Below are 13,379 nucleotides of genomic sequence, written 5' to 3'. Positions count from 1 at the left end.
ATACATGGGCAAAATGTAAGTAAAGGAGTCTCATGCAACATCTTAAATCACACGGGTTTTTAAATTTTTATTTTCAGAAGTGTAGATTGACAAAAGTTGGAATTGTAGAGTGACATCTTTGTTCAACTTAGATCATGCTTTTTGCACCTGTCAATTGCAAATACACCTCTTAACTTGCTCAGATTGTAAAAAATACAGACATTCTTTGTCACATAGCTTGAAATAAATCACGGTGTCATGACATCGCATGATCTGCAATTTTTGAATGGAAGCTAACCAAGTATGCAAAACAAGCATTTTGACTTTTGAGATACCTGGCTAGAATAAATATTAAATAATGCTGCAAACACAGGGGGGGGAAATAAATACATATACATTAATTTCTATAGAAGACTACAAGTAGTGCCATACATGTAAGGATTCAGGTAGCTTGAAATACTAACCGAAGTTAATACCAAGTGAGAGCTTGGATAAGATGCCAACTACACAACTGACTCAGGATGAGGGATCAGATTCTCAAGGTGAGTGTACAGGGTTTACTTTAACCTGGTTGAATTTTGAACTGTTGTTGGCTCTTGAGAAACAGACTTTGGTTGACATTAAATATATCCTGTCAGTTCATGTGCAGGTCCAGGCTTTTTTTTTTCTAAAGGGGGTGTTATAGCTCCATGAGTGACCATATATTCGTCTGTAAAATTTGTCACAGCATCACTGTTCCTTTGTGACTTAAGTGACAAGAGGTGATCAGATCTATCAACTAAATGTACTGCCAGAATGACCATGAATGACTAACAGAGGCCCCACTGACACTGCAAATCTATTACTATATTTCATTTTAAGTGAAGCCAACATCCTGTGGAATCCTGCTATTTGTACTTTGGTGGAGCATTAGCACACTGGCTGAGAGTTTTTATTGTTCCTCCCTAAACTGCAAATTACAGGATTCCATGGGAAGATGCCATGGAAGTTGAAGCAGAATCATAGTGCTATAACTGTGTAGTGTAAATGGGCCCACGTTTTGTTCAGATATACAGAAAAGTAGTGTAAGAATTCTTCCTTGCAAACTAGGGGTGGGGATGATTCAGCCCTCCAGATTTGGGTGAGCTATCATTCCCATCATGGCTCACCATTGGTCCAATTGGCATGGGTTGATGGGAATTTGAGTTCTGCAATATTTGGAAGGCCACAGTTTCCCCGGCCCCAAAGACAAGTCCATATAAAATTGACCACTTGATCCAATTAAGACAATAGAACTGTCATGCTGCAGTTTGGGAAGTGCTCTTAACCTTTGGTGTTTCTCTCTTGCTGATCCACTTACTGTTTTCCGCAAGTGAACGAGCAGAAAGAGGAACAAGGGGGGAAGCAGTAAGCATGCTATATCTTGTGCAGGGGTTAGGGCTGCTGAGAGGCAAAAGTAAAAGGACAGTGGCAATAGTGGTGAGATGCATGGATACCCTCTGGAAGAAGGAATTTTGGAGGAGTGCGTTGCTGTTTTTATTTGGCAGTAGCTTGTGTGTGACCCAATATGACCACAAAAACTTTTCAATAACTTGTTGGCCGAGGCACGGGTGTGGTAATTTGGAACATTTGAAGCCAAATACTGGAATATACCAGGTTCCATCCATCCTTCAGTTGTCATCAGGAATTCCCTGGAACCTCAAGCAAAGAGACTTTTTCAATGCTTGTTACCTGATCCCACCTGAATTAGGGACACCAAAGTGTGAGCCTGGAAACTTCTGCATACAAAGTGCATGCTCTGGCATCCAGTTATGGTCCCTCACCATCCCCTTCTTGAGTCTTCCAGATACGAGATGGTGCATCATGCAGAGGCATCAGTGACTTGAGTGCAGCTTGAATTAAAACTTCAGAGGCTTAGGTTCAAATCCCCACTTAGCCTTGAACCTCTCAGGCTGCCCTGAAACCAACTGCTACCTATTACTCTACCCCACAAGATTACCAGGATAGCAGTCACCATGCCATGTTCTCATGAGATACCATGATAGGATCTATGGAGCAAACAACTAGGTCCAGTATATCTACTGTTCTATTGTCTGGGAGGATACAAGATCCCACTTCTCATCAAGAAGCCTAGAAGCAGCTTGTTCCCTATCAGCCAATATTACTGTCCCTATAGCCATTTTTCCAGAGCTGCCCCTCAGCTACCCAAGAAAGATGTTGGCATGAGTGGTCTGTGAATGGGAAGTCTTCCAGAAGGAATAGGAGGTGATGTGTTGACGTGTTTCAACAGGACACAGCCTGTGCGGAGGCAGAAGAGTTGGTCAAATGGTTGCGGAGGTGGTTTGCAAAATCCACCTGTGTCTGGGAGAGAACTTGGTTGATTATTGTCTTTGGCAGCCATCCCTGGAGAAAAGAAAGAAAAACAGACAAAAAAGTTGTATTAAATGTTAATTTCCTTCTTTTAGGACCAATGTTGTCACTCTGAGCTCCTAGGATATTTAATAGGAATGCTGTACTAAGAGAAGTCATGAATGTACATAGGCAATATTAAATGAAATTCAACATGGTTTCTAGTGGTCAAAAAAAATCTGCATAGATCTTGCCCCACCTTGTTAACTAGTAATAATAGTAATATGCTTGCGCAAAATAAACATACAGAAGCACAAATGCCCACGATCTCTCTTGCTTTGTATTTTTCAGCATGGGGTATGTAGTGTCCTAAATACTAGACCTGTATTTCTTTGCACTCGATGTGGCTGCCTTCTCATGGCTCTACAGATTATGAAAATATTCTCAGTTGTTTGCATCAGCGAGAGATAACTACACTGAAGCTAGGTGGAAAGTCTCTCAGATCAAACCTGTATATGCAGTGATTTATCTAGTTCAGTAATTGTAGGTACCTTCAAATCAATGCTGAGAAGCCAAGTCAGTTTGGTCTGGGAGGGATCTCCAGTGAGTGGTCGAAGAACCATACATGTGGGACCATTTTCACCTCTGTAGGAAAACAGGAGAGCATTGTATTAGTGCAATACAGACTGTCATTAACATTAGAAGTGTTTCCATAAAATTAATATATTAGGGTAAAAGCAAAGAGGACCAATCCTGCTATTAAGACTTGGCCTTAAGCAACAAAATATCTTGGATCAGATCTGGAACTAGACATGCCCCAGGAATGCTACTGATAATGGCAGCACTGTATTTCTCCATCTCTCTTGGATGGGAGACTGACAATGAATACCAGGTGCTGTATGCTATATTTCAGAGGAAGGAACTGGCAAAACCACCTCTGAGTATTCCTTGCCTAAGAAAACTATATGAAATTTATGGGTCACCATAAATTGACAGATGATCTGAAGGGGCACACATACACTAGGGATTGAACCATGGAAAGCATGTACTTTACCACTGAACTACATTCTATATGGTCTATGGGAGCTGCCTTACACTGCATCACAGCAGTGGTCCATTTAGTTTGGTTGCCCCTTCCCAACCTCATTGAGAAGCACTAGTTCTTACCCTGGTAATTTATAGTGCTCTTCTGTGCAAGCTGGATTTGGACTGCATCCCACAATGGGGCTTACTCTCTACTAAGTGTGTTTTGGATCATGGGCTCAGAGAATGATGTTGGGGCTTAGCTGTGTTAGACACTTGAAGCAAAAACTAGCCAGCGTTTTAGGCTTTTGTGAACTGCTTCTGACAAAGCAGAGTGCAGTCCCCAAAAGTCTATTCCAAACAAAACGTTTTAGTTTTTAAAGGTATCACAAGACTCTGTTGTTTTGACCTTGAGTGTGCTATCACTCGACCCCAGTAGGAGGATCAACCAGTTTCTACCACACAAACACACAAGTGGCTCTTATCACAAATCTGCTAGCACTGATGGTTCTCCTGTCACACCATGGTGAGCCGACAGTGGTTAAGAAAGAAGCAAATGTGCTGATGGATTCATGATAGCATCATCATGCAAGGGAACAGTTTTATCACATGGAATGGTGCAATCTTCTCCCATGGAAGTTAAAACATAACTGACCCTCTGTCTTTATTAATATTCATGTAAGCCTGATGAAATAAACAAGCTTAGCAACTGCTCAGGACAGCAGCATTTGGAAGGGAGAAACTCCACTTAGTCCTCCTACCTGGTTGATCCTCCTACCCTACAGCAAGGCTAGGCAACTTGGAATCCCCCAGATGTGGCTGGAGTGTAGTTTCCATAATCCACCACCATTAGATGCACTGGCTGATGGCAGCTCCAGTCCAACAACAACTGAAGGGCAAACAGCTTGCTTGATGGGTATGACCTAGAAACACCTGCAGTTTTACCATAGGTGCTAATGCTCCACCATCTGATTGCAGAATACAACCACTAACACCAGGTTTGTTGTAATCTACAACAAGGATTAGGACCCATGAGAAAATCAGATCTTGATTCCCTCCTATTCCTGTCATCCGTTGCACCAGTGACTAGGCTGACTGGACTAATGGGAACTGGAGTCCAACAACATTTGGAGGCCCATAAATTCCTCATCTCTGATCTACATGAATGAAGTTGAAAGCAAGTAGGTTCAGGTTATTTTTAAACGTCTCTTTACCTGATTACACCTTTTTGCTCAGGCATTGCTGCATAGGTGGTGGACATGCCAGCGAGAACACATGTTGAGCCACGTCTCTTGGAACAGCGGACGCTCACAAAGTCTCGCGGGCCAACTATGTTTCCAGGAGTTGGTGCTGCAGTTTCATGCGTGATCACAGTATCTTTGCTGATTTTCTGCAGAATCTATAGAAAGTTTACCAGAAAACGACAAAGCAATATTATCTTTGGAATCTGGCAATTGCCACAGGTCTAGAGAATTAATCTCTTGTTTGAAACAATCCAGCTGTCATTATTAATAAAGAACAAGAAGACATGGTCTAGGAATAGTCACTGTGGTGCTTATTGTTTTTTCCTCTTACTACCATTCACCTGGTCTACTCTGGGGCAACTGTTTTCTCCCAGGACATGCTAAGGATCAGTCCCACTCCCTCCAAATGGAAGACTCTGTGCATTTCTGTAGGTAGAATAAGTTCTGTGTTGGTCAGAAGCCAACTCCCCCGAGTGCACAATAGGTTCATTCTTTTCCTCTTTGGTTTCTGAAGCAGAGTTTGGAAAAGGTCTTGGACAGCTGTTTCTAAAACCCCTAGCCAGTGCCGCCAGTGGTTTTGCCAAGCTTTATTTTGAACAAATCTCAGGGTGGTCCCTATATGTAAACCAGGGAAGCAGATGCCACCACTCAGTTCTTCCTGCATCCATGGCAGATATCAACAGTGGCAGCATATAGCTGATAGGGAATACCAAAGCCAGTTGCAGAAGCAGGGGTCAGGGGATGGGATGAGGATCAAAGACAGCATCCACAGTACACACTCCCAGATACTTGTTCAAAAATGAAAACCAGTGGGATGGAGTGGTTACAAAACCATTCAGATGCTTGCCCATGGATTAGAATGATGAATGTAGGTTTGGAAATGAAATGTGTTGGGCTTGCAATAAAGTGTTTAGTACCTTGGGAAATGATCCCTATTTTACTTAGAACCAGGATTTTAGATATTCTAAAAATGGCTAGCAAAGCTGTACAAAGACTTGAATAAAGGCAACAGCAGACAGCAGGTGGAGCATGGAAGTTGCATTCTTTCCAGAGTTGAAACCTTAACCCAAGGTTAAGGTTTCTCCCTTTCCTGGCAATGTGGCAGATTCTCCCTTTCCTGGCAATGTGCTTCTTTATGTTTGTGTGTACAGGCTGACATGCTTACCTTGATTTCCTTGATATTTGGGTTCCAGTCTCCCATCTGCTCCATCCTTTCTACTAGCTCTCCATAGACGCAATCCAAGGGTTGATTAACTACCACCTCAAGCCGAAATACCTTTCCCACATCTGGGAGGACTTTGCTTAGGACTTTGTCACCATTGTTCTGCAAAAAAATGAAGAAATGACTTAAAAAGTTAAAAACACTGAGCTGCATAACCTAAAACACAGAGGTTGAGAATGTTGTTGTACGTTGTAGCATCATTACAACACATGCCCTGGGAATTCCCAAAATGCGTCTTTTCTTAAATGCTCTGTATGGGGTTGACCTAGAAAACTGTTCAGAAGTTGCAATCCATCTAGAATGGAGACTCCAGACTGATACCTGCAAGGAGCATATATGTGCCATAAAAACTCTGTGCAGGCTCTAGCGATTAGTAGTCTTTTGCCTGATGAAGAAGCCAGTGAAGCTGACCAATAAAGATACCACTCTTTTGTGGATTTTGTTTCATTTTACTGTATGGCCAGCACCATGAAAATCTTTAACTTCATGTTACTAAGCCAATAACTTTGCTTAATAATAAGGCAACTGCTACAACCCTACATAGTTCATCCCCTTGTGTCCTAACTAAACTGATGGAAGCTGCTTTGAATTTCTGGATGTGTGATGAAAAGAAACCTAAGGCAACAAAACCTATTGGATATGCTATGAACCAGGGATGTAGCCAGGATTTTGGGAAGGGGGGGGGGGGGGGTCCAGACTAAGTGCCACCATTATAATGGGGCTTGGGTGCGGCGGCGTGGCAGCACACACCATTCATTTTATCTAATGGAAAGGGGGGGGGTCTGGACCCCAAGAAAACCCCCCCTTGGGTACGTCCCTGTATGAACCTACCATGACTGTCTCTGTTTTCCAGCCATCTTGTTCTTCAAGGATATTCAGTGACTTCTGAAGAGCCTCCTCTCCTTGCTTAATGTAGGACATCTCCATTTCACTGAAGGGGTTCTCCTCCAGCCTAGAACCTGTAACGTTGGGTTAGGAAGGATTTTTTTATTTTTAAATGTAAAATCAGCATTTGCAACAACTGCCTCAGATCAGAGATTTTGCATCCCAAAAAGAAAATAGATGACAAATCGCATCCTGTTACTTACTCAGCAAAGAGCTCCTTCTGCGGACCTGGTTGATCCACTTAGCTGGGCCAGGCCGGGAAAATGCAAATTTATTCAGCTCCTGCACAATTGTGACAGCGGCTCTCCTTTTCAAACCTAAGAAGAGGAAGCAACACAACTTTTATGAAAAGGGGACTGTGAAGTATTCTTAGACCAGGGGTAGGCAACCTGCGGCCCGTGGGCCGGATGCAGCCCGGCGAGGCCTTGGGACCGGCCCCAGCCCGGTCCTGCCACCGATTACCGCCGGGGCCTTTGGCGTCTCGCGCAAGGGGCATGGTGGGGTAATTGTCTATAGAAGCCTCAGAAACATGCATTTATCTTAACATTTTTTTAAAAAATCAGAAAATTTTTCGCGTGTCCTCCATTTTTTATTTAAAAAGTGTCATCCATTTGAAAATTTTGTCCTACATTTGTCCCAGTTTATTTATTTATTTAATTTTTAAATATTTATTTATTTATTTATTTATTTATTGGCTTCGGCCCCCCAGTTATCTGAGGGACAGCAACCCGGCCCCCGGCTCAAAAGGGTTGCCTACCCCTGTCTTAGGCCTATAGAAGCATGGAATGTCTATTGGGGAAATGGGGATTCTCCAGCACCCTAGAGAAACTATTCCTGCATTGGAGTGTCAAACGCACTTGCGTCCAGCTAGATAAAGTCAACAATGACAGTCGAGAGGACTGTTTATATGGCTAGCCTGGCCATGAAGCAGAATGAGGCAGCTGCCTCAGGTGGCTGATGTTGAAGGGCAGGAAGGAAAAAGAATTGTGCATAGTCTGGGGTATTAGTTTTAAAAGCAATTTGTTGATGTTGTTTGCCTTCAAGTGATATGGCCTCTTCGAACTCTATGATTCTGTGATTCTGAGGTGAACCCATCATGGGGTTCTCTGTGGCTGAGAGTATGTGGGTTTTCATAGCCAAGTGGTGAATCAGCCCCTGATCTCCCAGTGCTCAAACCACTACATCACAATGGCTCTTTGAAAGCAACTTGTTACAGTTATATTTCCAGGACCCTGAAGTTGTTTGTTACCACCACAGTTGCACCTGAATGCTACAGCCCATTGTGCTATGAAATACACTCTTCTGTCTACCTCACTGCCATCTCAGCACCCACAAGAGAACACAAGGCGGCAACTTAAATTGTGCTATATTTCTCTTCCACCATTTAGTGAGATAGCACAGGCTTAAGTACAATGGTAATTAAAATTTACAGGTACACTACCATAATGCAACATAATTAGGCTATAGTTAAGAATAAGCTTAATTACATATTATTAAGGAATTAATTATTTGTAACTAGTTATTTCTAGGTTCTAGTCCTATACCCTCCAAGGTGGTCAGATGCCCTCAGATGCAATGAAGAGGGTTAACTCATCACCATTGTTGAAATAAGAATCAACTGCCAGTGGAGAAGGTTTCTTTGCATGGAATTGTGAGTGCCTCTAAATATAGAAAAGGCCAGGCAGAATAGATCAGGGAGATTCCGCTTATAAAAGTCAAGATCCTACTGGAAATCTGGTGGTCATGGGGGTGGTCCAGGAGGGCAAATACTAATCCTTGTTCCCCAACTGTGCTGTGGCAACCAAACACCTGGGCACATCTCCAGAGCCAGTAAGTGGCTAGGAAAGCAAAGCTGTATTAGGAACCAGCTACTTGCAGTTGCACAACCTCTTTGTCCAATACCAGCATAAGCCACCAACAAGACTCTGGCCATAAGCTGCATAAGAAACAGAAATCAAACACAGAAGCATTGCTTAGCAGGCATGGGAGAAACATGCCTCTCAATACCAATTGCTGCGGAGCAGAAGGATGGAGCTACATGCTGGACTAGGCAGACTTTTGGCCTTTTCTCCGGTCACCTGGAACTGATTTTAAGGTGGAGGGGTTCAGTATTGTCAGGCAAGTCATTATGAATTTTGTTTTCTTGTGAGTATTTGCAAAGGGAAGGGCAAAATACTTTCCCCATCCATTAGCATTCAAGCATTCTTAAATACGAAGACTCTTAAAAGCAGAACGTATACGTTGAAGCACAGTTGGACATGTACAGGTTGAGTCTTTTTTGTACAAAATGCTTGATGTTTTGGATTTTGGATTGCCTGCATTTGGACATACGTACATAATGAGATATCTTGGGGAAGGGACCCATATTGAAACACAAAATTCATTTAGGTTTCCTATAGACCTTCTACACATACGGAAAGGTATCACTATCTCAACTACCTCTGGGGAAAAAAAAAGGTTTTTAGAGTATTTCAGATATTGCAATTCCAGATAGGGGAGACTCAACCTGTAGTAATGAATCCCACAAATAATCCCACAAAATGTGCTGCAGCTAATTTGTTATTGGAAATGTGCATTTCCACACTTGCAGAAGCTGTTTCTCCACACAGATTTCCCTTTCTGCATCGAGGACAAATGGCAGAATGAAATACACTTTGAATCCCTAAACAGGGGTAAACGCATCAAAAATAATGTATAAAATCATAAGTTTTTTATTTGGCTTGTCCTTACCTGTCATGTTGTGCAGATGTCTGTAGGAGATGCCGGCACAGAGTTTGAAAGTCGCTGGCAGCATCCTGAGGCTGGTCTTTAAGTTGTTGTCAGGGATCCTTTGGCTTTGCTGTCTCTCCTTGGCTCTCAGTGGTTGTTTGCCAGAGATTTTCAACGCTCTCTGGCCTTAAATACACCAGATGAAGGATGCTGGTTTGTCAGCAGAGAGATAAGGAAAGACATCATTTATGGCTGACACCAAGGCCAAGCCCATCAGCTCATGCGCTTATGTTGGGGGTGGAGGAATGTGGGAGAGAGGCATGCATGGTGGAAGGGAAAGCCCCATTAGAGAGCAAGTTGTGCATTAAAGAAGGGCCTGTGTTTGAGGATTGGCAGTTGTTTTCCAAGCAGGGTTGCTATGCTTTTTAAACGGCTTCATGAATGATAAGCGAGTCCAACCCTTCATTCTTACTAGCTGAATGCTTCCTCCTTGCTTTCTTCTTTCTGCATCAGTACAACAGCTTTGCTAAGGAGAAAAAGGGCTCTAGCAAGAGACCAGTGGCTCATTTTGCAGCCACTAAAGGAATTGCACTTAGGAGGTTCAGCTTGTGAGTAACTTGTGTATGCGCATGTTCAGGTTGTTTCTGACTTATGGCACCCCTAAGGCGAACCTGTCATAGGGCTTTTTTTGGTAAGTTTCTTCAAAGCAGGTTTGCCATTGCTGTCCTCTTGTTACTTGTTTTTACTTTGCTTCTGTCTTGTTACACATACCTAAATATAGATCCAACCTCAATAAGAAAACAAAACAAAATAAAAACATAGGATGTCATAAAATAGAATCAAAGAGGCAGAAGACACCATGGACGCCATCTAGTTGACCCTGCAATTTTAGCCTCCCTGACAGAGGAAGCCTATCCTCCAGAATCTGCTAAAATACTTCCAGCAAAGGTTTGCATGAGACAATAGTACGGCTCTTACATTTGAAAAGTTCTGATAATATAGGCAGAACTATATCTCACCTAATATTCCTCCTAATTCTGGGATTCCAATCGTGTTGCCCATACATATCCTCCAACATTTCACAGCTACAAGCCGGGACAAGTGTGGCCAAACAATAGCAAAGGTTATTAATGAGGAAAGTCAGACAAGTTAGGAGAGGCTGCCGCAGTTTGCTTTTGCCTGAGTCTACTGGGAAGGGTAAGATTCAATCCCTTTCTCTGCTGCTGAATTAACTGAATGTATGCTACTTTTGCAGTTTGGATACAGTTTGCAGCAAATGACATAAGCTGAAGACAAAGACTGAAGGTAGGAGTAGGACAGTTGAAAAACAGAGCAGTTGGGGAGTATGGGTTAAGGAGTCAAACAGGGACTTGGGAGATCCATGCTAAGGCTCTACTGAGCCATAGGGCCAACCATTCTCTCTTGGCCTGCCATACCTCACAGGGTTGTTGTGACAATAAAAGGTAGGAAAGATGCCACCTGGATTACTTTTGATTCATTACAGGAAAGGTGGGGTATGTGTATGTGTGTTGGGTGTCTTTTTCTTTCCTTTTTTCTGACTTATGGCAACCCTAAAGCAAACCTATCATGGGGTTTTCTTGACAAGACATGTTCAGGAGAGGTTTGCCATTGCCTTCCTTTGAGGCTGAGAGAGTGTGACTTGCCCAAGTGTGTTTCATAGCCAACCTGGGAACTGAACCCTGTTCTCCAGAGTCTTGTCCAACATTCAAACCACTACACTATTCTGGCTCCTATAAATATGGATATAGAGAACAAGTGAACAGGAGAGAACTTCTCAGTTATACAATTTGCTGAAAGCTTTACCAAAAAAGGTCCAGTGTGATTGTGATTGTTGCATGAGACATCCTTACAACTGGCTTGCCCACTAGTTAGACTTTTAGTTTAATTGTGGTGGTGAGGAGGTTGTTCAACAACAACGCTCATTGTGTTTTGTTGAATACAAGATATAGTCATGTACCGGGTGCAAAATGAGCTCACGAACAGCAAACAAACAAGGAAGAAAGGACCTTGGAACAGTTTCTTCTCTTCTTTCTGGTATGATCCCAGTTTTCTTTGGCTAGCATGGGGGGTACTCCCAAAGCTTCCTCTGCCTCACTTTTGTATGTTGCTTTCAAATCAAGCCTCCGTAACCAAAGAGGTGAATGTGGTAAATGCGTCAGACACAATGCACCAGCTTGTGATATGTTCCTGTTTTTGTTTAGGGAAACACATAGCTGGCACAACAGAACAATCAGTCACTGCAGGTTGTTGTGTCTTCAGCTCCAAATAGTTCTCCTCGCTGATCCCACAACTCTTCAGCTGCAGGTCAGAAGCAGCTGGATTTGAGACAACAACAGCACTCCAACCATATAGATTTGATGGATTTAAGATATGTGTGTGCATTTGTGTGTGTGTGCCTACAAGTCACCTGTTGATATGGTGAACCCATGAATTTAATGGTGTTTTCTTAGGTAAGGAATCCACACCTGCTGTCATTTTACACAACTACTAAAGATCCAGGAGACCACAGCCCTAGTCCTAAGATACCCTGTTCCTAGATGTTAAAATGGCAATGATCATTGCAAATTTCATGTAGTTTTAGTCTCTCGTAACTAACTCCCTCCTAACTAACAGACTCCCTCCTAACTAACCATGTCCTAACTAGAGTAACTCCCTCCTAACTAACTTCCTCCTACCTAACCATGTCCTAACTAGAGTAGGCCCACCGAATTTACTAAATGTTGACTCACCATTGAACAGTTTATTGAATAGGTCAAATCTAGTTGGGACTAAGCAAGAGGATGCCCAGCCACAGGGTCCAGGTTGAAAGTTTCCTTTCAAGACAGAGCTTTAGTACTTTTTCACCTTTTTATCATAATTGCTGGGTTTCTTTATACCGTTTGGCCATTTGGATTTTTAATGATGCCAATAAGTTCCTCCACTGTATTACACTTGGTGAGGGATTAAAACATCATAGGTATAATGTCCTTTGATTTTTTATTATGGTGATGATGCCAATTATTGTTTTCTCCACTTTGAAAAGAAAATGGGAAACTCAGAATCCTGCAAGAGTTTTTTTCCCTGATCTTTCTGGCCTGTTACAGACTGCCAAAATAAAGCTGCTTCGGGTCTATTTGGAGGTATGCCATTTAAATGATGCATGCATCCTACGAATCCGGAAGCTGCACCAAAAGCTGCACTCTGGTGCTTAGGAATGGAGTGTGGCTTTGGTGCGACCTCCAGACTCTTAGGACCCATGCATCATTTAAATAGCATACCTCCAAAGAGACCCGAAGCAGCTTTATTTTGGCAGTCTGTAACAGGCCAGATTCTGAAGCCTTTCCAACCAAGAAAAAGGGGGGGGAAAGGGAATTATAGCATAATCATTGAAGAAGTTCTTGAACTGTGACAATGATCTGATTTTGACTTTGCATGTAAAACAAGTGAGGGGTGAAAGAGTCTTACCTCTCAGTAGTTTGCCAGGTTTTGAAATAGCAATAACTGGCAATCAAAATTCATAACATGCAAGATTAATAAGCAAACCAGCTTCATGTATGAGGGCTAGATCAGGACCAGGGTTCGAATTCCAACTTGGCCATGGAAACCCACTAGATGCCCTTGGGCAAATCACTCTCTCATCCTGGAAGGAAGAGGATGGAAAATCCCCTTTGAACAAATCTTGCAGAGACAATCCTATGACAGGGTTGCCTTAGGGTCATGATAAATCAATAACAACTTAAAGGCACACAACAGTAACTACAGCAACAAGGGTTAGCAATGAGGAAGCAGCTATTAATAAGTGTGTGTTCTATCTAAATACCAAAAGGAAGTGTTGATTTCAGTTAACTCAGCCATATATCTCTCTGCAAAATTGACATACTGTCCACTTTCACAAATTACATTTCTGTCTTTATGAAGGGCCCATGTTCCAAAATAACAGGGTTTTTTTGGCATCTTGTTCGGTCTGTAGAAAAAGAAAAGCTTTCCAA

At 42.5% G+C, this 13,379-nt stretch overlaps 1 protein-coding gene across 1 annotated transcript; it reads right to left on the bottom strand.

Annotated features, from left to right (window-relative positions):
* Positions 1–122: 122 nt before the first annotated feature.
* LOC149306806 (steroidogenic acute regulatory protein, mitochondrial-like) lies at positions 123–9,549 on the bottom strand. Its single transcript, XM_089537642.1, has 7 exons — positions 9,412–9,549; positions 6,885–6,998; positions 6,628–6,755; positions 5,740–5,898; positions 4,545–4,729; positions 2,859–2,952; positions 123–2,361 (listed from the first exon to the last, which is right to left on the bottom strand). The coding sequence occupies exons 1-7, from the start codon at positions 9,473–9,475 to the stop codon at positions 2,242–2,244; spliced, it is 864 nt and encodes a 287-aa protein (XP_089393768.1). The 5' UTR covers positions 9,476–9,549; the 3' UTR covers positions 123–2,241.
* Positions 9,550–13,379: the final 3,830 nt, after the last annotated feature.

Source organism: Sceloporus occidentalis, unplaced genomic scaffold (genome assembly GCF_023333645.1).
Source record: "Sceloporus occidentalis isolate IW3139 unplaced genomic scaffold, rSceOcc1.0.p SCAF_9, whole genome shotgun sequence".
Classification (NCBI taxonomy): domain Eukaryota; kingdom Metazoa; phylum Chordata; class Lepidosauria; order Squamata; family Phrynosomatidae; genus Sceloporus; species Sceloporus occidentalis.
The sequence above is the reverse complement of the archived record's forward strand: the minus strand, read 5'-3'. Positions and strand labels throughout refer to the sequence as shown.

Excerpts from the sequence above, each read along its gene's own strand:
- LOC149306806 (XM_089537642.1), bottom strand. The coding sequence starts at position 9,475 with ATGCTGCCAGCGACTTTCAAACTCTGTGCCGGCATCTCCTACAGACAT. Across the intron at positions 6,999-9,411 it reads ACATCTGCACAACATGACAG|GTTTGAAAAGGAGAGCCGCT; the intron begins GTAAGGACAAGC and ends TCCTCTTCTTAG. Across the intron at positions 4,730-5,739 it reads CAAATATCAAGGAAATCAAG|ATTCTGCAGAAAATCAGCAA; the intron begins GTAAGCATGTCA and ends AACTTTCTATAG.